At 42.1% G+C, this 15403-nt stretch overlaps 1 protein-coding gene across 4 annotated transcripts; it reads left to right on the top strand.

Moving 5' to 3' along the window:
• The first annotated feature begins 1404 nt into the window (after positions 1-1404).
• On the top strand, positions 1405-14659 carry ATMIN (ATM interactor). Of its 4 annotated transcripts, XM_051629314.1 has the most exons (5): positions 2250-2285; positions 3431-3550; positions 4979-5104; positions 6056-6255; positions 7260-14659. In XM_051629314.1, exons 2-5 carry the CDS (start codon positions 3458-3460, stop codon positions 9088-9090), a joined length of 2250 nt encoding a protein of 749 aa, XP_051485274.1. In that variant the 5' UTR covers positions 2250-2285; positions 3431-3457; the 3' UTR covers positions 9091-14659. The 4 variants fall into 4 exon arrangements, with proteins under 4 accessions (XP_051485273.1, XP_051485274.1, XP_051485276.1 ...); XM_051629313.1 differs by lacking the exons at positions 2250-2285; positions 3431-3550 and adding an exon at positions 1405-1641; XM_051629316.1 differs by lacking the exon at positions 3431-3550 and having other exon boundaries at positions 2250-2743.
• Positions 14660-15403: the final 744 nt, after the last annotated feature.

Raw genomic sequence — 15403 nt, 5'->3', positions numbered from 1 at the left:
AGTACAAACCACAGCTTTGCACTGGAGTTCTTTAGAGCTGGTAAATTGTAACTATATAAATATTTTTATGTAACTTCCTGCTTAATTTTTTTTATTTGAGATGGATTTGATCTGAAGATTCACTTACAGTGTACAAGTGTTTCTTTTTTTAATTGTTACCTGGAAACTTTATGTATTTGTGTACATGGCATTTCTGATTCACTTGAGATGTCAATGTGCAGAGAGTCTTCATAACTTCATGGCATAATGTAAATATTTTGTGAAGTTGTACGGGAATGTTTCTCTTTTCAAACTTTTAAGTAAATGTGTAAATTAAGTCTTCTCATAGAAGTTTGTTTCACCTGACTTAGACATAGCATATACCGATTTTTGGTTTGTTTTGTTTTCAGCATCTCAGTGTAACTCGCACAGAAGAAGTTAGTTTAGGATTATCTGCTAGTGATAGATTTTTAGGACTTCTGCCTGCATTATTTAAATACTAGTTTGCTTAAATATTCAACATCGTGTTAGGAGTCTGAAACAATTCCAGGTTTTTAGTGATAGACAAACTGTATGATAGACATTAAGAGTTGGCTCTAACGCCTCTCCCTCAAACCCTGACAGACCCTTCCAGAAATCAGACCCATTATCCATTTCACTCTGTGCAACATTTTCTTCCTAATGCTCTCTCCCAAATAACTTAAATGCCTGAGATTATGATGATTTACCAGAAGGGTAACGTTTCAAAATACTCTAAAACACTGAGTACCTGGCCTACTGCCTGTTTCTGCCTCTTGCTTCTGGGAAAGGCAGTCTCCATTCCCTTTTTAACTATGGAAAAGTTGGTCTCTCTGATGGTCAGATACGTGTTTCATCTCTAACTTCCAGTAACCGAGGCTATTACAGGAACTACGCAGCAGTTCTGGGCCAGCAGGCAGGTATTTCTTGCTCACAAGCAGCAGAATGTGTGCAGGTGAGGAGAGGGGCTGTGTGATCAACACCAGGCCCTGGCACACCTGGGAGCTACACCTGGCACCCAACTCTTCCCCACTTCAGGGAGGGCTCAGATGGCTAACGCACATTTTTTCCTCTAAGTGGCCAAGCAACAGTGGGAAAACTCCTGTGTCTTTTAATTGTTCTTTAAAGGGTGAGTCAACAGCAGTAAGTAAATGCAAAATATCCCATTGGCGACAGCGCGGGCCCGTCCACCCCGAGGACGGTAAGGGGGCGACCGCCGGCCCAAGCCCCTTCTTGCGCGCTTGTACAGCTCCCTGTCCTCGAGCGTTTACACCGCTGTTCTGCTTTCTTGCCCTAAGAGCCCGCAGCAGCTCCTCGCTGGTAGCCAAGGCAGCGGAGGGGCGGGCCCGGCGTCCCCGGCCCGCCCAGCGCAGGACGCGCCGCCTCCCGCTCGGGCCATCGGCGGCCGGGCGGGCCGGGCCGCAGGACCGCGCCATGGCGGCGGCCGGGCGGCGTGGCGGGGGGCTGGGGCGGCCCCCGGCGCCGCTGCGGGCCCTGCCGCCCCCCGGCGAGCTGGTGCGGCCCTCCGTGACGGAGCTGTCCCAAGTCAGGACCAACATCCTGTGCACCGTGCCCGGCTGCGGGAAGGTCCTGCCCAACAGCCCGGCCCTCAACATGCACCTGAGCAAGGCCCACCCGCTCCAGGTACCGCTGCCGCCCCGACTCGGTGGGGCCGGCCCGGCCCGCCCGGGCGTTTCCCTCCTGCTCGGCAGCTCCGGGCGGGGGGTGCGCGATCACCGGAGCTCTGGAATGGCGCAGCTCCCGCTGCCGGGCCGCGCCGGGGCCCCCGCAGCTCCCGGGGCCCCCGCAGCTCCCGGGGCCCCCGCAGCTCCCGGGGCCTGGCGCCGGGGCCTGGCCCTCCCAGCCCCCCCAGCCCCGAGCGCCGGGGGGTCCCGCGGGGCTGTTCTCCGGGGGCTGCGGCGGGACGGGATGCGGGCGTTATTCCAAATGGGAGCAACGCTGCGTTTCTCCTTGCCTCTCGTTCAAGCCTGCTCCGCGTGAGAAGCGTTTCCACTGACACAGCTCGTAGGAAGCCGGGGTTGGTGCCGGCGCTGGTTGTGCCCCGCGCTGGGGGCTTGTCCTGCCGGGGCGGGACGTTCCCGCTTCTCGGAGCTGCGCAAACACCCTGCCCCGGGCAGCTGCCAGCCCAGCGCCGTCCGGACGCGGAGTTGCGGTTGTGCTGTGCCTTTTGTTTGTGTTTTAGAAACGTCCCTGAGCCAAAACCGCCCTCGCTGGGTGCCATGTTGGAAGTGAGGCCTGGTTAGCACAGCGCTCCGGAGCGGCAGCAGGTGCTGGGAGGGAGGAGAGGCGGTTCCGCAGGCCTGGGTTCCGGTGCGGGCCTTTCGGAGAGATCTCCTCGCTTTTCTCAGAGCGACAAGGCCAAGCGTGTGGGCACAAACCCTACTGATGGAAAGCTTCAAGGGTAGCGTTCCCAGCTGCGTGCTGAGAGCGGCAGCCGCGGGGGCAGGCAGGAAACACGGGCTTTGTGAGGTGGCTCATTGCGGATCCCAGCCTGGCTTACAGACGGTCCTTTGTGATGAACAAAAGGAAGTAACTCTCGGGCATACTTGCCGTCTCCTGACTCTGGCTGTTTAATTTCATCTCCTAATATGGGCCAATGACTTCTGCGTTTGTTGTGTCTCACATGTGCGTGTGAGTGGAGGTGCAGCAGTGAAGGGTGGTCACACGGGTGGGAGCCCCTGCTCGATGGCAGCAGGTCCTGTCGCTCGTGTTTGGAGCGTGATGGGTGAGGAAATGCTGCTTTCTCACCCGTTGCCTAGAGAGCTGTTGACTGCTGGTGCCTTGCAGAATTATAATGTATTTCATACACCTAATTACTAAATCTGGTGGTAGCTTTGATAAATACTGAAACGTGAATGGATGCAGTTGACTTATTCCAAGGGCATTGTAACTGAGAGGAAAATGTGATTGAGTCTTAAAATTTTTCTTTATTATGTCTCAGATAAAATAGCTTCTGTGAATTGTTAGCTTAGTACTTAAGTAGTTTTAAATAACCCGACTGTGGTTTACCTATTAAGTGCCTGAACATATTTCCCATATTGTCCTGTCAGTTTGTTGGGTTGTGAAGTTAAATAGAACACGCTTTCAAAAATTTCTTACATAGGAACATGTAGTTTTGACTTAAAGGCAAATGTTTTTTTCTCTGAAGACTCTGAGACTGGCACCTGGTCAGTGTTTCTGGGTAAGCCCAGGCTTAAAAGGTGTACCTGGGGATAGTGGGGCCAAAGAAACTAGATTTCTTTGAGTCATGTCCCTGTTTGGGGCAGTGGCTCTTGAAGGTACAAAGATGATTGCAGCAATTATTCAGCAGAGGTAGAACAGGCCTGTTTGTGAGCAGCTTGTCTGTGGGGAAAGCTGCTGTGTGTAAACATGCTTAGAAGGTTAAGACATTACATGAAAACTCTTTTTTTAGAGAATTATTCCAGGTTTTCTTGGTGAAATGGCAGCTGATAATTTTGGTCAAGAGGCTCTAAACTTTGATTCTTTGTCATCAGCAAAACTGAACATGTGGAGATGTCAGCAAGTAGCTGTGGTGAGTGGGTGGAAATGTAACTGAAATACTGCTTGAGGGGATTACATTTTACACAGAATAGCTTAGATTGAGAGGTGATTTGAGGAACAGCAAAATCATTGAAGTGCCCCACTCTTCCAAAATCAAGGTATGAGTAGCTCAGAGGGTGGAGCTGCTGGGTTGTAACTACCTGTAGCCAGGTAAAAGTGAGGCTGGGAGCAGTCAACCCCTTTGTGTTCCAGCAGCTGTAGTACATATCTTCTGTTTGCTTCATGTGGGACAACTATTGCACTTTGTGGATTCTTTGTGTTTGGTCTGACATGTGTAAACATGAAGCAGCTGGAGATCTGCCCAAGAAGATAGTTAGGGAGTGACTGGTGTAAAATCAACATTCCACCACTTACTGTCACTGTCCTTATGCTGAGGAAAATCAGGTGCAGAGGCCAAATAGGGTGTGCTCTGGTAATTCTTTCCTGAGTAATCATCATGTGTATGCTGTCATGGCTACTGTCTCTGGGGACTTGGTTGGCCTCCTACTCAGTCCCAGGATTTAAGGAGACTCACAGCTACTCTGAGCATCAGATTTTTATTAGTTCACTTTTAATTTTTTGCTTAGACACAGTTGCCTGATGTTTCCACTGAGACTCTTTGAAATAGGATGTGTCTAGAGGGATATGTCTTGTCTGGTTTCCACGACTTTGTCCTCAATAGGTTTTATATAGTTGAACAATCTCCACAATTCCACTACTGTGTCCTTTTCATGTGTATTTTTGAGGTCCTTTTTGAACAAATTATGTTTCTGTTTTCTGCTGGGTACATGTGATGGTCAGTGAGGCAGATGGAAAGCACAGGTGTATCAGTCACTTCATGTTTGGAGGTTCAGAACTAGCATAGTAGTTGCTAGCGTCATAGACTGGAGTGAGATTTGGTTTATGATTCATTAACTGGCAGAGTGGACTTGGCATTTTTCATTTTATTAGAAGTAAACTAAATTGTACCAACAGAATTCCAGTGTCAGGGAAGTGTTGTGTTACAGTGTGTGACTGATTGTAATGGAGCTTCAGGTAGACTATGCTGCTAACAAGGAAAACCACACTGAGTTGGTAATGTAGTGTAGGTGTATGTAGGGAAAGATTTTTGGCTCAAATAACACAAAAGGTGATTATAATTTGCTTGGGGCAGGGAGTGTCTTGGTGAAAATAAACAGTGCAATACCACTGCTCTGTAGAGCTCAGTGCAGTTTCATGTGGTAATTTTGATGGTGTCTTTGCAAAGTAGCATCCACATAGGGGGAAAAACTCTATTGGAACTTTCCAATCACTTAAGAAACTGTCTTCAATTCACTTGAGATTTGAGAGCTCAGTGAGCTAAATTTGATGTATGTTCTGAATTTTGTCTTTAATACACAAACCTTTAGAACTGTCAACTTCTGAATTGGTTCTTTTTCAGGATGGAAAACTTAATGCACCAATAAGGAAGAGTTTGAAAACTTCACAGAAATTCTACTGCTGTCCTATTGAAGGCTGCCCTAGGGGACCAAACAGACCATTTTCCCAGTTTTCTCTTGTAAAACAGGTATTCCTGTTTGCTAAAGTATTCTTTTCATACTGATTTAGTCCTGCCTGTCTCTACTCCAGGGTGTTTGCTTTTGTGTTCAGATATGAGCAAACCATATATCTAGAATTTGGAGAATTGTATGCAGAAACTCCATCTGGGCATATGGTTGATGAATTTGCTTATTTGCATGTTGATATGAGAGGACTGGAACTTTTTGACCAGGCAGGTACCAGGACTTGCTGCTAAACGAGGACAGCCCCACTCCACAAACTGAAAAGATGGAGAAGGATCAGAAAGGAGGGGAAAAAAATCACAGTAGCAATCAGTAAAGGTTTAAAATGTGGCTGATGCTTTTAAACTGCTTTTTCAAGTGGTCAAGAATTAAGTTTTTCTCTGCTTTAGTAACAAAATGCATTTGTTTAGTAGTTACCTGCTTAAGAAAACATGCAAGACTAGTTTCTGCATGAGTGAGTAAATAAAGCACTCTTCTGCTGCTGGTTACCTGTGTTAAGCTGGGGAGACCATAGGAGCTGAGTGGCCAGCACGTAGTGCTGTAAAGGAAAAGGAAAAATTCTGGTGTTTGCTCTGAAGTTGACCTTTTTGGTTTGAGACTGTTTGCTCAGTTGCAGTGTTGTAACATAGACTTACTATTCATGCTCTTTGGCAAGATTCATCTATAGATTGATTCATGTCCATAGGATCTTCCAATAGTATCAGGACACATAAATGTGTGCCTGAGATTTAAAATGCACCTAGCACAAACAGATTTGCAGACTTTAATTTCTTTCTGCTGATTTTTTTAAGCTTGTAACTTATTCCTAGTCAGACTTTAAAAAAAAAATTAATTCTGCTTTTCAAGGCTATTTCACAACTAAAAAAATGCAAGTATCACTGTCCCCCCTAAACATAATTTTCTTCTTGTTAAACCTTAGCTGAAGGCTAATGTTGACTTCTCGTTGTGTATTCTAGCACTTTATGAAAATGCATGCTGAAAAGAAGCACAAATGTGATAAATGTAGTAACTCCTATGGTACAGAATGGTATTTGAAGCGACATATAGAGGTCTGTGGCAAGACTTTCCAGTGTACTTGTGGATGCCCTTACGCCAGCAGAACAGCATTGCTGTCTCATATTTACAGAACTGGCCATGAAATTCCTGCAGAACACAGGTAAAAGTGAAACAATTAAGTAATAATACCTTCATCCCAAAGTCCTCTGTCTCCTGTATACTGGCTTTTTGTCTTCTTTCTGTTGATGAAATGGAGAAAAGGCTCACATTGCTTCAGCTGTAGGGCAGTTTGCAGTTTCTTTGTTCTGTTTGCTTTTAGTGCTTTCTGTTTTGTTGAAGGCAATGATGATCATCTCCTCAATAAAATCAGGTTTCCCCACATACAAACCAAAAGTACTGTCAGTGTGATAGTCACTGGTGGGATTGCACTGCGTGGTATAAACATTGGTGGTTCTTGATGCATTTGCTTTTACACTTCTGTGAGTGCAGAGCTTATCTGGTAACGTTTACAGCTGGTAACTGTGACATGGAATGCAGTCCAGTTTGTTTTCTTTTATAGTCTAGCCATCTTTGCAACTATTAGGAGTTTCCTTTTTTCTTTAATGACTATATATGCATGTTCAGGTTTATAGTTGTCTCAATGTGTACATATATTTCATAAAGGGTAATCTGGTTCCTGAGGCCTAGCCTGGCTGCCTTGGGGGTTCAACTGCTGCAAAATTTTGCATGTTCTGTTTTCTGTGAAGGAGGGCTAATTATATCTTCAGTTTCCATGAGAGACCTTTACCTGTACAGTAATTTTAAGAGCACTGTCCCTGCAATGCTCAGTCTGAGTTAGCATCAGAGTAACAGGTTAAATGTGTCTTCAAATCAAGGTGCTTAATGTACAAAGGAGAAGAAACCAATTTAAACTTCCACCTTCATTTAGAAATAGGTCTCCATAAAAGAAGTAGCCTTTTTTTCTTTTTTAAATGGGAGAGAAGAATGAAATTTTACAGTGAAGTTCATGGTAGTCTTTTTATGTTTTAATCAGGATTAGTTGTCTTCTCATATCCAACGTCATCTGTGCCTTCAGTTTATATTTTCAATGCAATGACTGAAAAGAATGGAAGGCAGATGTTTTGTGCTTGAAAGGAGTATAAATTATTTATCTCGTGTTTACAGGGATCCTCCTAGTAAGAAAAGGAAAATGGAAAGCTCTGCACACAATCAGCAGTTGGCAGAGAAAGCAAATGAAGCATTCATCAATACACACAATAGTAATCCTGGCACTCAGGAATTGGAGTCCTCTGAAGTGAAACTAGTGGCCTCTCTCAAAGGCTCCTGCAATCCTAACTTCACAAACCAAATGCAGCCAAAGTGTATGCCCAAGATGCTTTTGCCAAAGCCCAGAGTGGCTTTGGTTAAACTTCCAGTGATGCAGCTGGCTCACTTGCCTATATATGTATCTGCAACAGACTCTTCTGTCAAACCTGCTGTTGTGGCTGTTGATAATCAAGGTTCAGTTGTAAGTACTGTTCATTTACTGCCTCAATCGATAGGAATTCTGATTCCAGCACTGGAGGCAGAAACACTTGTATTTAAAGACAGTATGCCTGTTTCAAAAGTGACAAATTCTGGTCATAACGAACCAATCAGTACTGGTGTACAAGTTGAGTTGGATAAGATTACAACGAGTAACACAGGGCAAGAGCTGGGGAACGTTTGTCAGAAGAATAAAATTTCCTCGATAAATATACAGACTGACTTATCTTACATTTCTCAGACCTTGCTACCAGCTGCAGCCTGGACTCCCAGTTCGTCTGTATCCTCTTGCTCTCAGACAGATCTGTCGTTCAGCTCACAGATTTCATTACCCATCAGTGTGCAAACACAGACACTGCTGCCTGCTTCCAAACTGACTTCATCCATAGCTGCTCAGACTGATGCTTTTAGTCAGGCTTGTTTTCCAACGTGTGGCATCTCTAGGGAGACTCAAACCAGTAGTACACAGGACTCAATTGATGGGAGAGTACAAATGGACCAGGCTGTAAGGTGCAGTGACATCTTTGACAATGTTGATTCGTCATACAATGTTTCTACTCACATTGAACTTCCAGAGAACAATTTAATGTCTGCAAATATAGATCAAACCTTGCTGCAAAGGAGTAATTGCAAGAGCCTGAATCAAGACACAGTCAAGTCTGAATCCCTGATCAGCTTCAATACGCAGACTAATATACTTCCACCTCAAAATACGATGGATAATCAAACCCAGACAATGGACCTACTAAACGATCTGGAAAACATCTTTTCAGGAAACATGTCTGGCCAGACACTGGATAATCGTGGCCTTTTGTCTGAGACAAGTTCCAGTGCTGACACACATCTGCCCTCTGGTCCATCACAGGGCACAGGAATAGACTTTGACATTGAAGAGTTCTTTTCAGCATCCAATATCCAAACTCAAACTGAGGAGAGTGAGTTCGGTACCCTGAACTCTGAGCCAGTTTTGGAGTCGCTGGACATTGAAACTCAGACTGATTTCTTATTTTCAGATAGTGCCACTCAGTCATACAGCTGCCGAGGAAATTCTAACTTCTTAGGGTTGGAAATGTTTGATACACAGACACAGACAGACCTGAATTTCTTTTTGGACAGTAATACCCATCTGCCTTTAGGAAGTATTCTGAAGCAGTCTAGTTTCTCCATGAGTACCGACTCATCTGATACAGAAACCCAAACAGAAGTGTATCCAGCTACTAAAAACCTACCTACTCAGAGTATTGAAAGCAAAGTCCAGCTCAGTAGTGCTGAAACACAGACTATGGATAGCTGCTTTGAAAATCTGGGGAGTTTATTTCTTACCAGCAATGAGACACAGACAGCAATGGATGACTTTCTTCTGGCTGACTTAGCCTGGAATACAATGGAGTCCCAGTTCAGTTCAGTAGAAACACAAACCTGTGAAGAGCTGTGCTCCTTGTTTCAGAGCTCTGACAAGCCCAGCCATTGAGTGCTGCGTGATATAACTGTTTCCTGTGGTTTGACTTTAAATTATTGGGGTGGGAGGGATGGCTTGACCAAGGTATCCACTTTGCATTATTGAATGTAGTTATTGTAAGCAGTTGGCCTAAGAGACTTCTCATGCTGAAGGTACTCTGTTGAATCTGTAACTTTACATAAGCTGTGTGTGTATAAATGGGGGGAAGGAGGGGCTGTAACATGATAATGTATATTTCGACCTTAAAAAACAAAGTACGTGGTGCCTATGTTTTTTCCTCAGACTTCTTTACAAAGCTGATACTGCTTTAATTTCAGTGGAAGAGCTTTTGAAGTTGTTATATATATATATATGTATCTCTGTCTATTCCTGGCTTACGTATAGGGTTACAATGTGCTGGACCAAAACCCCAACCTGTCCAATTCAGATGCTTCCCTGAATTTACTGGGAAGGATTCTACTAGTGTAAGCTACTTCTGTTTACTCTGTTTAGTAGCTTATATTTCAAATCCAGCATGAACAAAATAAGCCATGTTGTCTTCTTTTACTTTATGCCTTCGCATCTTTTTCTCCTGCATAAGTTGATATTTTCCAAATACCTGTCCAACACACTAGACATACAAAGGCTCTGGAATTGTTCAATATGTTTATTACTAAAAGTATGTAGAAAGCAGTACTTTTATAATTTTTTTTCCTGAGTAGCACTGATGCCCTTAGAAGCATAGGAAAAGGACTTGGAATGCATAATTATAGGGAAAATTAGTATGTTGTTCTTCATGCTAGTGTAATAAATGGGACTAATATTTGTAGAGTCTGCAGGAGGCATTAAATTATTTCTTTCTTTAAGATGCAAATGATACAATGTGAGTGTCCCAAAGACTGGAATAATTTGTTTGTGCTGAAATTAAGCTTTATTAAGATACAAGTTGAGAAATGTTAGTGGTTTATACCTCTGTTACCTTTACAGAAGTCTTTACAAATGGGAAGTGACATTCTCTAAAATACTCACCTTGGGTCCTGCTTCCAAAAACAGTTGGAACCTGTACAGCAGAGCTGAGAGATGAGCTCACAGAAGCCCTTTCAGAACAGCTTTATCTTGTTTTTGCACATTGATTTGCAGCCCTCAGTTCCTTCAGCATTCAGAGTTTTTCTAAGTATGTTCAAGTTCAAACAAACTGAGTTTTCAGAGAAGAAACGTGTGACCTCTTGGAATTTTTTTTAATGTTCATCTTTCCCCTCTTGTGATTGTTTGCAGTATTTATCATTTGCATGGGGGGGGGGGGAAAGCCAGTTGTGAATGTATTTTAGAATTTGGCCTTAACTGATTTTTATCATATATGATAATACCTGCAAAATGCAGGCCTCTGGTTTTGTCCTGGAATGGTTTTAGTTTCTGTTACCTTAAATGAGAAGAGAAACCTCCTCTTGTCAGGGTCCTGGGCCTGTAGCAGACTATACTCCTCCATTGTGAGAGGAGAGGTATTGGCTGCATATTTATTAGGCAGCTCATCAGTGATGTATGTCCAAGCCTTAGTTCCTGGAGACTTGCTGTGCTTTGTGCTTCATATCTTCAACTCAAGGAGGTGGGAGTTAAGTTACTCATCCATTTTATTTGTTTTTGTCTTCTGCTATCACTCTTTAAACTGCCATAGTGAATATAATTAGTTAACACACTAATCTGGTAAACATCTCTACTTCTACTGGAAATAATGTCTTTAGACTAACCCTGAAACTCTTCCTCCTGAAAAAAAACCTGAAACCACAACTGTGTTGCCTGATGTAATTTTTTAGCATTTCTAGCTGCAAGTTCAGAAAGTTCCAGTCTTTGAGTGAAGAAACTGAATAAAAGAATCTTGTAGTTTCCCCCAGGAGAACAGTGACTCTGCTTTGGGGAAGTCCCCTCAGTTTTCACAATGCTTAGAGTTCTGATCCTAAAGGTAGGTTATATTAGAAAAAGGAAGACAATTTATATTTCTGTTTCTTTTGAAGATACAACTGATTGAAATTTACCTGCCTACTTTGAAAATTGGGAAATAAGATCGATTACAACATTAGGTTGATTTTTTTTTTTTCTGTTGCAGTATTTTTCTAGTAATGTTGCATCGTCAGGTTTTAAGGTGTTTTTCTTTCTCCTTTCTTCCCCCTTGCTGGAATACCAGAGAACATTTCTTCATACATAAGCTTCTGTGATTCCCATGTGCAAGTTGTCTGTACTGATGCCTGAAAGAAGCAGTTACTATAAATCTGGTTGGGGAAAAGTGCATTTTTCCACATCTGGAGAAGGGAGAAATGAAGAACTGTTCATTACCTCTGAATTTAGAAAGTCTTTTTTTCTGCAAGAGCAGGAGGAACCTTGGGTGATGAGGAGCAGAATTACAGAAGGCTTTGAATTGTGAGAGACCAGCTAGAATTTCAAGAACTTTGAAGGTAATTTACAGATCAGAATGAGAATTGCCATGTTCTTGTGGTTTAAGCCAAAGCTCTTAACCATGGACTATCAGAAAAAAAAACCAACCTTGAGGTTTGTGTGGACACAATCTTGCTGTGTAATTGTTAGTCATTTATTGTACTTTGTAATTAAAAGTATTTATGAGCTTTGTGTGTTTTATTAGAACATGCAAATACCATTCTCTTCCTTCATCCTGCAGGTTTCAAATAGTTAGAACTTCAGTTAGGTGAACACGGTACTACAGCATGAAATTAGCTATTGAAAATGCAGCATTAAGACATTATTAAATATGTTTGCATTGTCTTTGGGAATTGGCTCATTCTGACCAAAATTAACTTATTTCCTCATAAATGTATTTCTTCGTAAATTTGGTTCTCCATAAATTACCCATAAAGTCAAAAAGGTTTGCTGGCATATGTAATTCAGTTTGGATTTATTATTTTCATTAAAATGTGATGACTGCAAACAGACTTCATAGTTTGCTGAATCCCACAGTAAACCTTATGAAACCTACTCTGAAATACTGTTGCTGAATATTACAAATCCTTAGGATTTGAACAAGTTCTTTAAAATGGCTAATTTTCTATTTTGGCCATTGTTTTAAACTTAAGTCAGAACTATTTCTTGGTAGCACTAAAATGATAACTTGTCACCCTTTTTCTGCAGTTTGTTTCTGATTTGATTTTCCAGGCACTGTCTCCATTGTAAGTATTGGTCAGCAGGGACATTATCCTCTTTTGTGTCCTCTGCTGCCATTTGGACTGCTGTACAAAATTAATATCAGATTCTCTGTTGCCTCTTAGCACAAAAGTTTTGTCTGGAAGCAATACTAATGTTGTTTGTGCTTTTTTATTTCCTGCTGAATTCTGTTATGCTGGGATTGCTGGATCTTGATCTGATTGCCTGTGTAATGCTACTCTAAAATCGAATTGGCTGTTCTGTACATTCACTTGAACTTTTCTTTAGTACATAAAAAATCACACAAGTGAAACATAGCAAGTTTGGGACATGCATTCTATGAGAACATAGGGACAGAACAGCTGAAAAATGTGGACTTGTCTCATTGCCTTCCATGTTTCTTTGGAACAATGCCACGTGTTTGTATAACAGTAGGTGAATGTTTCTTCTAACTTTGGCTTTATTTTCATCTATTTCCACTAATACACTTGTAAATACTTCTTTTTGCTTTGGGCAGGGGGGGAATCTTTCCTTAACTCTTCATGTCAGCCTAGCGAAACTGGTAGTTCAGAGTTTACTGACACTGTGTATTCTTGTTCTATGCAAAGCTGCTTGTGTCTAGAAAATTTTCACTTCCAAAGGATATGAAATCTTAAAAAAAAAAAAAAAAAAAAAGAGAGAGAGAGACATATACTTGCAGCTATAAATTAAACAGCTGTAAAGCAAGCCTTGTGGGACCTCATCTAGTTTTTAACAATCAGTGTCTGTAACTTAATGTATGTAACTAACACTCCTTACACGTTTTGATTCCAAGCAGCACAGAGTCTTTCTTTCTGTTGAAAACAAAGAGCTGAATTTCCCTGTTAGTCATATGTACCTGCATTGCTTTAGAGGCAACAGAACAAAGAAAGATGACTGCCTTCCACTCTTTTATCCTGCTCATGTGATCTGAACTGATACTTTGTGAGGGTGGGTAGAGATTTAAGTGTTGGCAGGACTGGGATCTTAGCATGTTAGAGGGTTTTTTTAATAGTCTTTCAAATATAGGTTAAGTCAATAGGACTAATAGATACTGACTCGACCTAGGGTGCTCAACTGGCAAAAGGGTATGTTACTGAAATGACAACTCAGAGGTGAACCAAATGTACTTGCCTTTATCATTAAGGTTGTACAGCTTTCTTTGCTTTAATGTATTTCTGATGTGTTGTTTTTTTAAACATGATCTTCATGTACAATTTACTGTTCCAAATACATTCACACCAAAATGATGCTAGCATTCTGGGCCTTGCAAGCTTTTTCATTCATGTGTGGTTTAAGGTGCTGCTCTGCTTGTGTTCCTAATAGAATAGGCCTACTGTAAACAGACTCCCATTAATAACTGTGGTTGAACACTCTGACGGTTGTTTAATGGTAGTAACACTTCAATGCATGGTGCAAACATGCATCCTCTGTTTCTTCGGTTGTTGTTTTGTAACAGTTGTGATTTTAAATGCGTGCTAGAAGGATTTGCTGCTTAGAGCATGACTGAACTTTCTATGCAGTGAGCAGCACCAAGGAACTCCCCTGTTCAGCTCTGCATTCCCTTGCAGTCGGGTTGGAGTGTGTTTGTGTCGGCGCGCCTGACTCTTCCACTCCACTGAAAATGTCACCAGACAGCCTGAAACAGGGAAACTCCTGAAGGAACTGCTGAGTTAAATAGCATAAGTCCTTCTGATTCTTTTTCATATACTGGCTTTACAGCAGTTTCTTCAACGTAACCAGCAATGGAACATAATGGATGACTTGTGGTGTGAACTGCACATTTCACAACAGATGCTTTCCATGCTTCAAGCAGTTGCATGCAGAGCTAGACTGACAGTGCTCCTGTCTACAGACTCTTGCTAGTGCATCTGTAAGAAAGCTTGATCTGAAAGACAGCCATATTTTTCTCAGCTTACAGAATTCAGCACCTGATTATGATCTAATTTAAACTTCTTGTTTGGAATGGATGAGTAATAAATTTCATGGGTGAGTCTTTCCAAAAGCATGGGTGAGTTACTCTCAAAAGACTGAGAAATGTCCTTAAATATTTTTTCTTCTCATCACTGGTGGGATTTTCGTCAAGTAGACAAATTTAGTTTTCAAAGGACATCCATGTTTAATTCTTGCTATTTAAGCCAGTAAACTTGCAGTGAGTTTCAAAAGCAAGCATTCATTTCTTAGGCCTACTTTACAAGTGACAATCCCAAAGAAGGAATATTGTCCTAGTAATTGTGAAACTTTTACATATATTAATGCATGCAGAGAAAACCTTGTGCCAAAATACTGTTTCTTATTTCCCTCTTTTGGAAACTGAAGCGTTACATGAAGCTACTAGTAAATTATTCACAAGTGTTGAAATGTTTTGTTCACAAATGAAGCACTTACTTAGTCCTGTAAATTATACATATTTTGGAATAAAGTTAACTTAAATCCATTTTTTGCCTTCTCTTGTAATACGTGTGATTTCCTCCCTACAGAGGCGTGGGTGGGGTAGTCAGTGCCTATTGGCAGTTCCCACCCATTGCTCCTTAACCATCTTACCTTTGAAAGCCAGCTGTCTTTTGAATTGGTAGAGATTTTGTAAATTAAAACTGTCTTACAATGTCAGTCCTTGATCTCCGGAGGCAGCAAAAGATTTCCTATGTAGTCCTGCTTTCCAGCGAGTCCTACGAAGTTTCAACTCACAACATAATCAGAATGTCAAGGTGCTACATTTCATAAATCTGAAACAAATCCTTTGGAGAGGTTCTCTGTATGTTGATTTCATGCAGGATCTGATGCACACAGGCAGGGCTGGCTTCTGCCCAGCAGCATCCAGGCTGGCTGCACTAGTGGTGCTTCTCAAACCTTTCAGCAGGGCATGCAAAATTCAATCTTTCGTTGCCTTATATGCACAATGGAATGCTGCTCACACTTTGAGCTCACTGAGAGATGCCTTTTTTCTACAACAGGAGCCAGCCTACCTTAAAAGCTCTTGCTTAAATCCCCTTCTCTGTCATCTGACTTGCTTTCTCATCTGCCACGTATTGCAGCTCCCCTGCATGTCCAATAAGGGGATTATTTCATAGGCTTAAATCTCAGTACAGAGAAAATCAGAACCATCAAGGAAAAATATGTAAGTCCTATTGAGATGGGTGAGTTGGAGTTAAGTCCATGTATTCATAACAAGATTGTTCTC

The sequence above is a fragment of the Apus apus genome, chromosome 11 (assembly GCF_020740795.1).
Source record: "Apus apus isolate bApuApu2 chromosome 11, bApuApu2.pri.cur, whole genome shotgun sequence".
Classification (NCBI taxonomy): domain Eukaryota; kingdom Metazoa; phylum Chordata; class Aves; order Apodiformes; family Apodidae; genus Apus; species Apus apus.
This window is presented reverse-complemented; position numbering and strand designations above follow the sequence as displayed.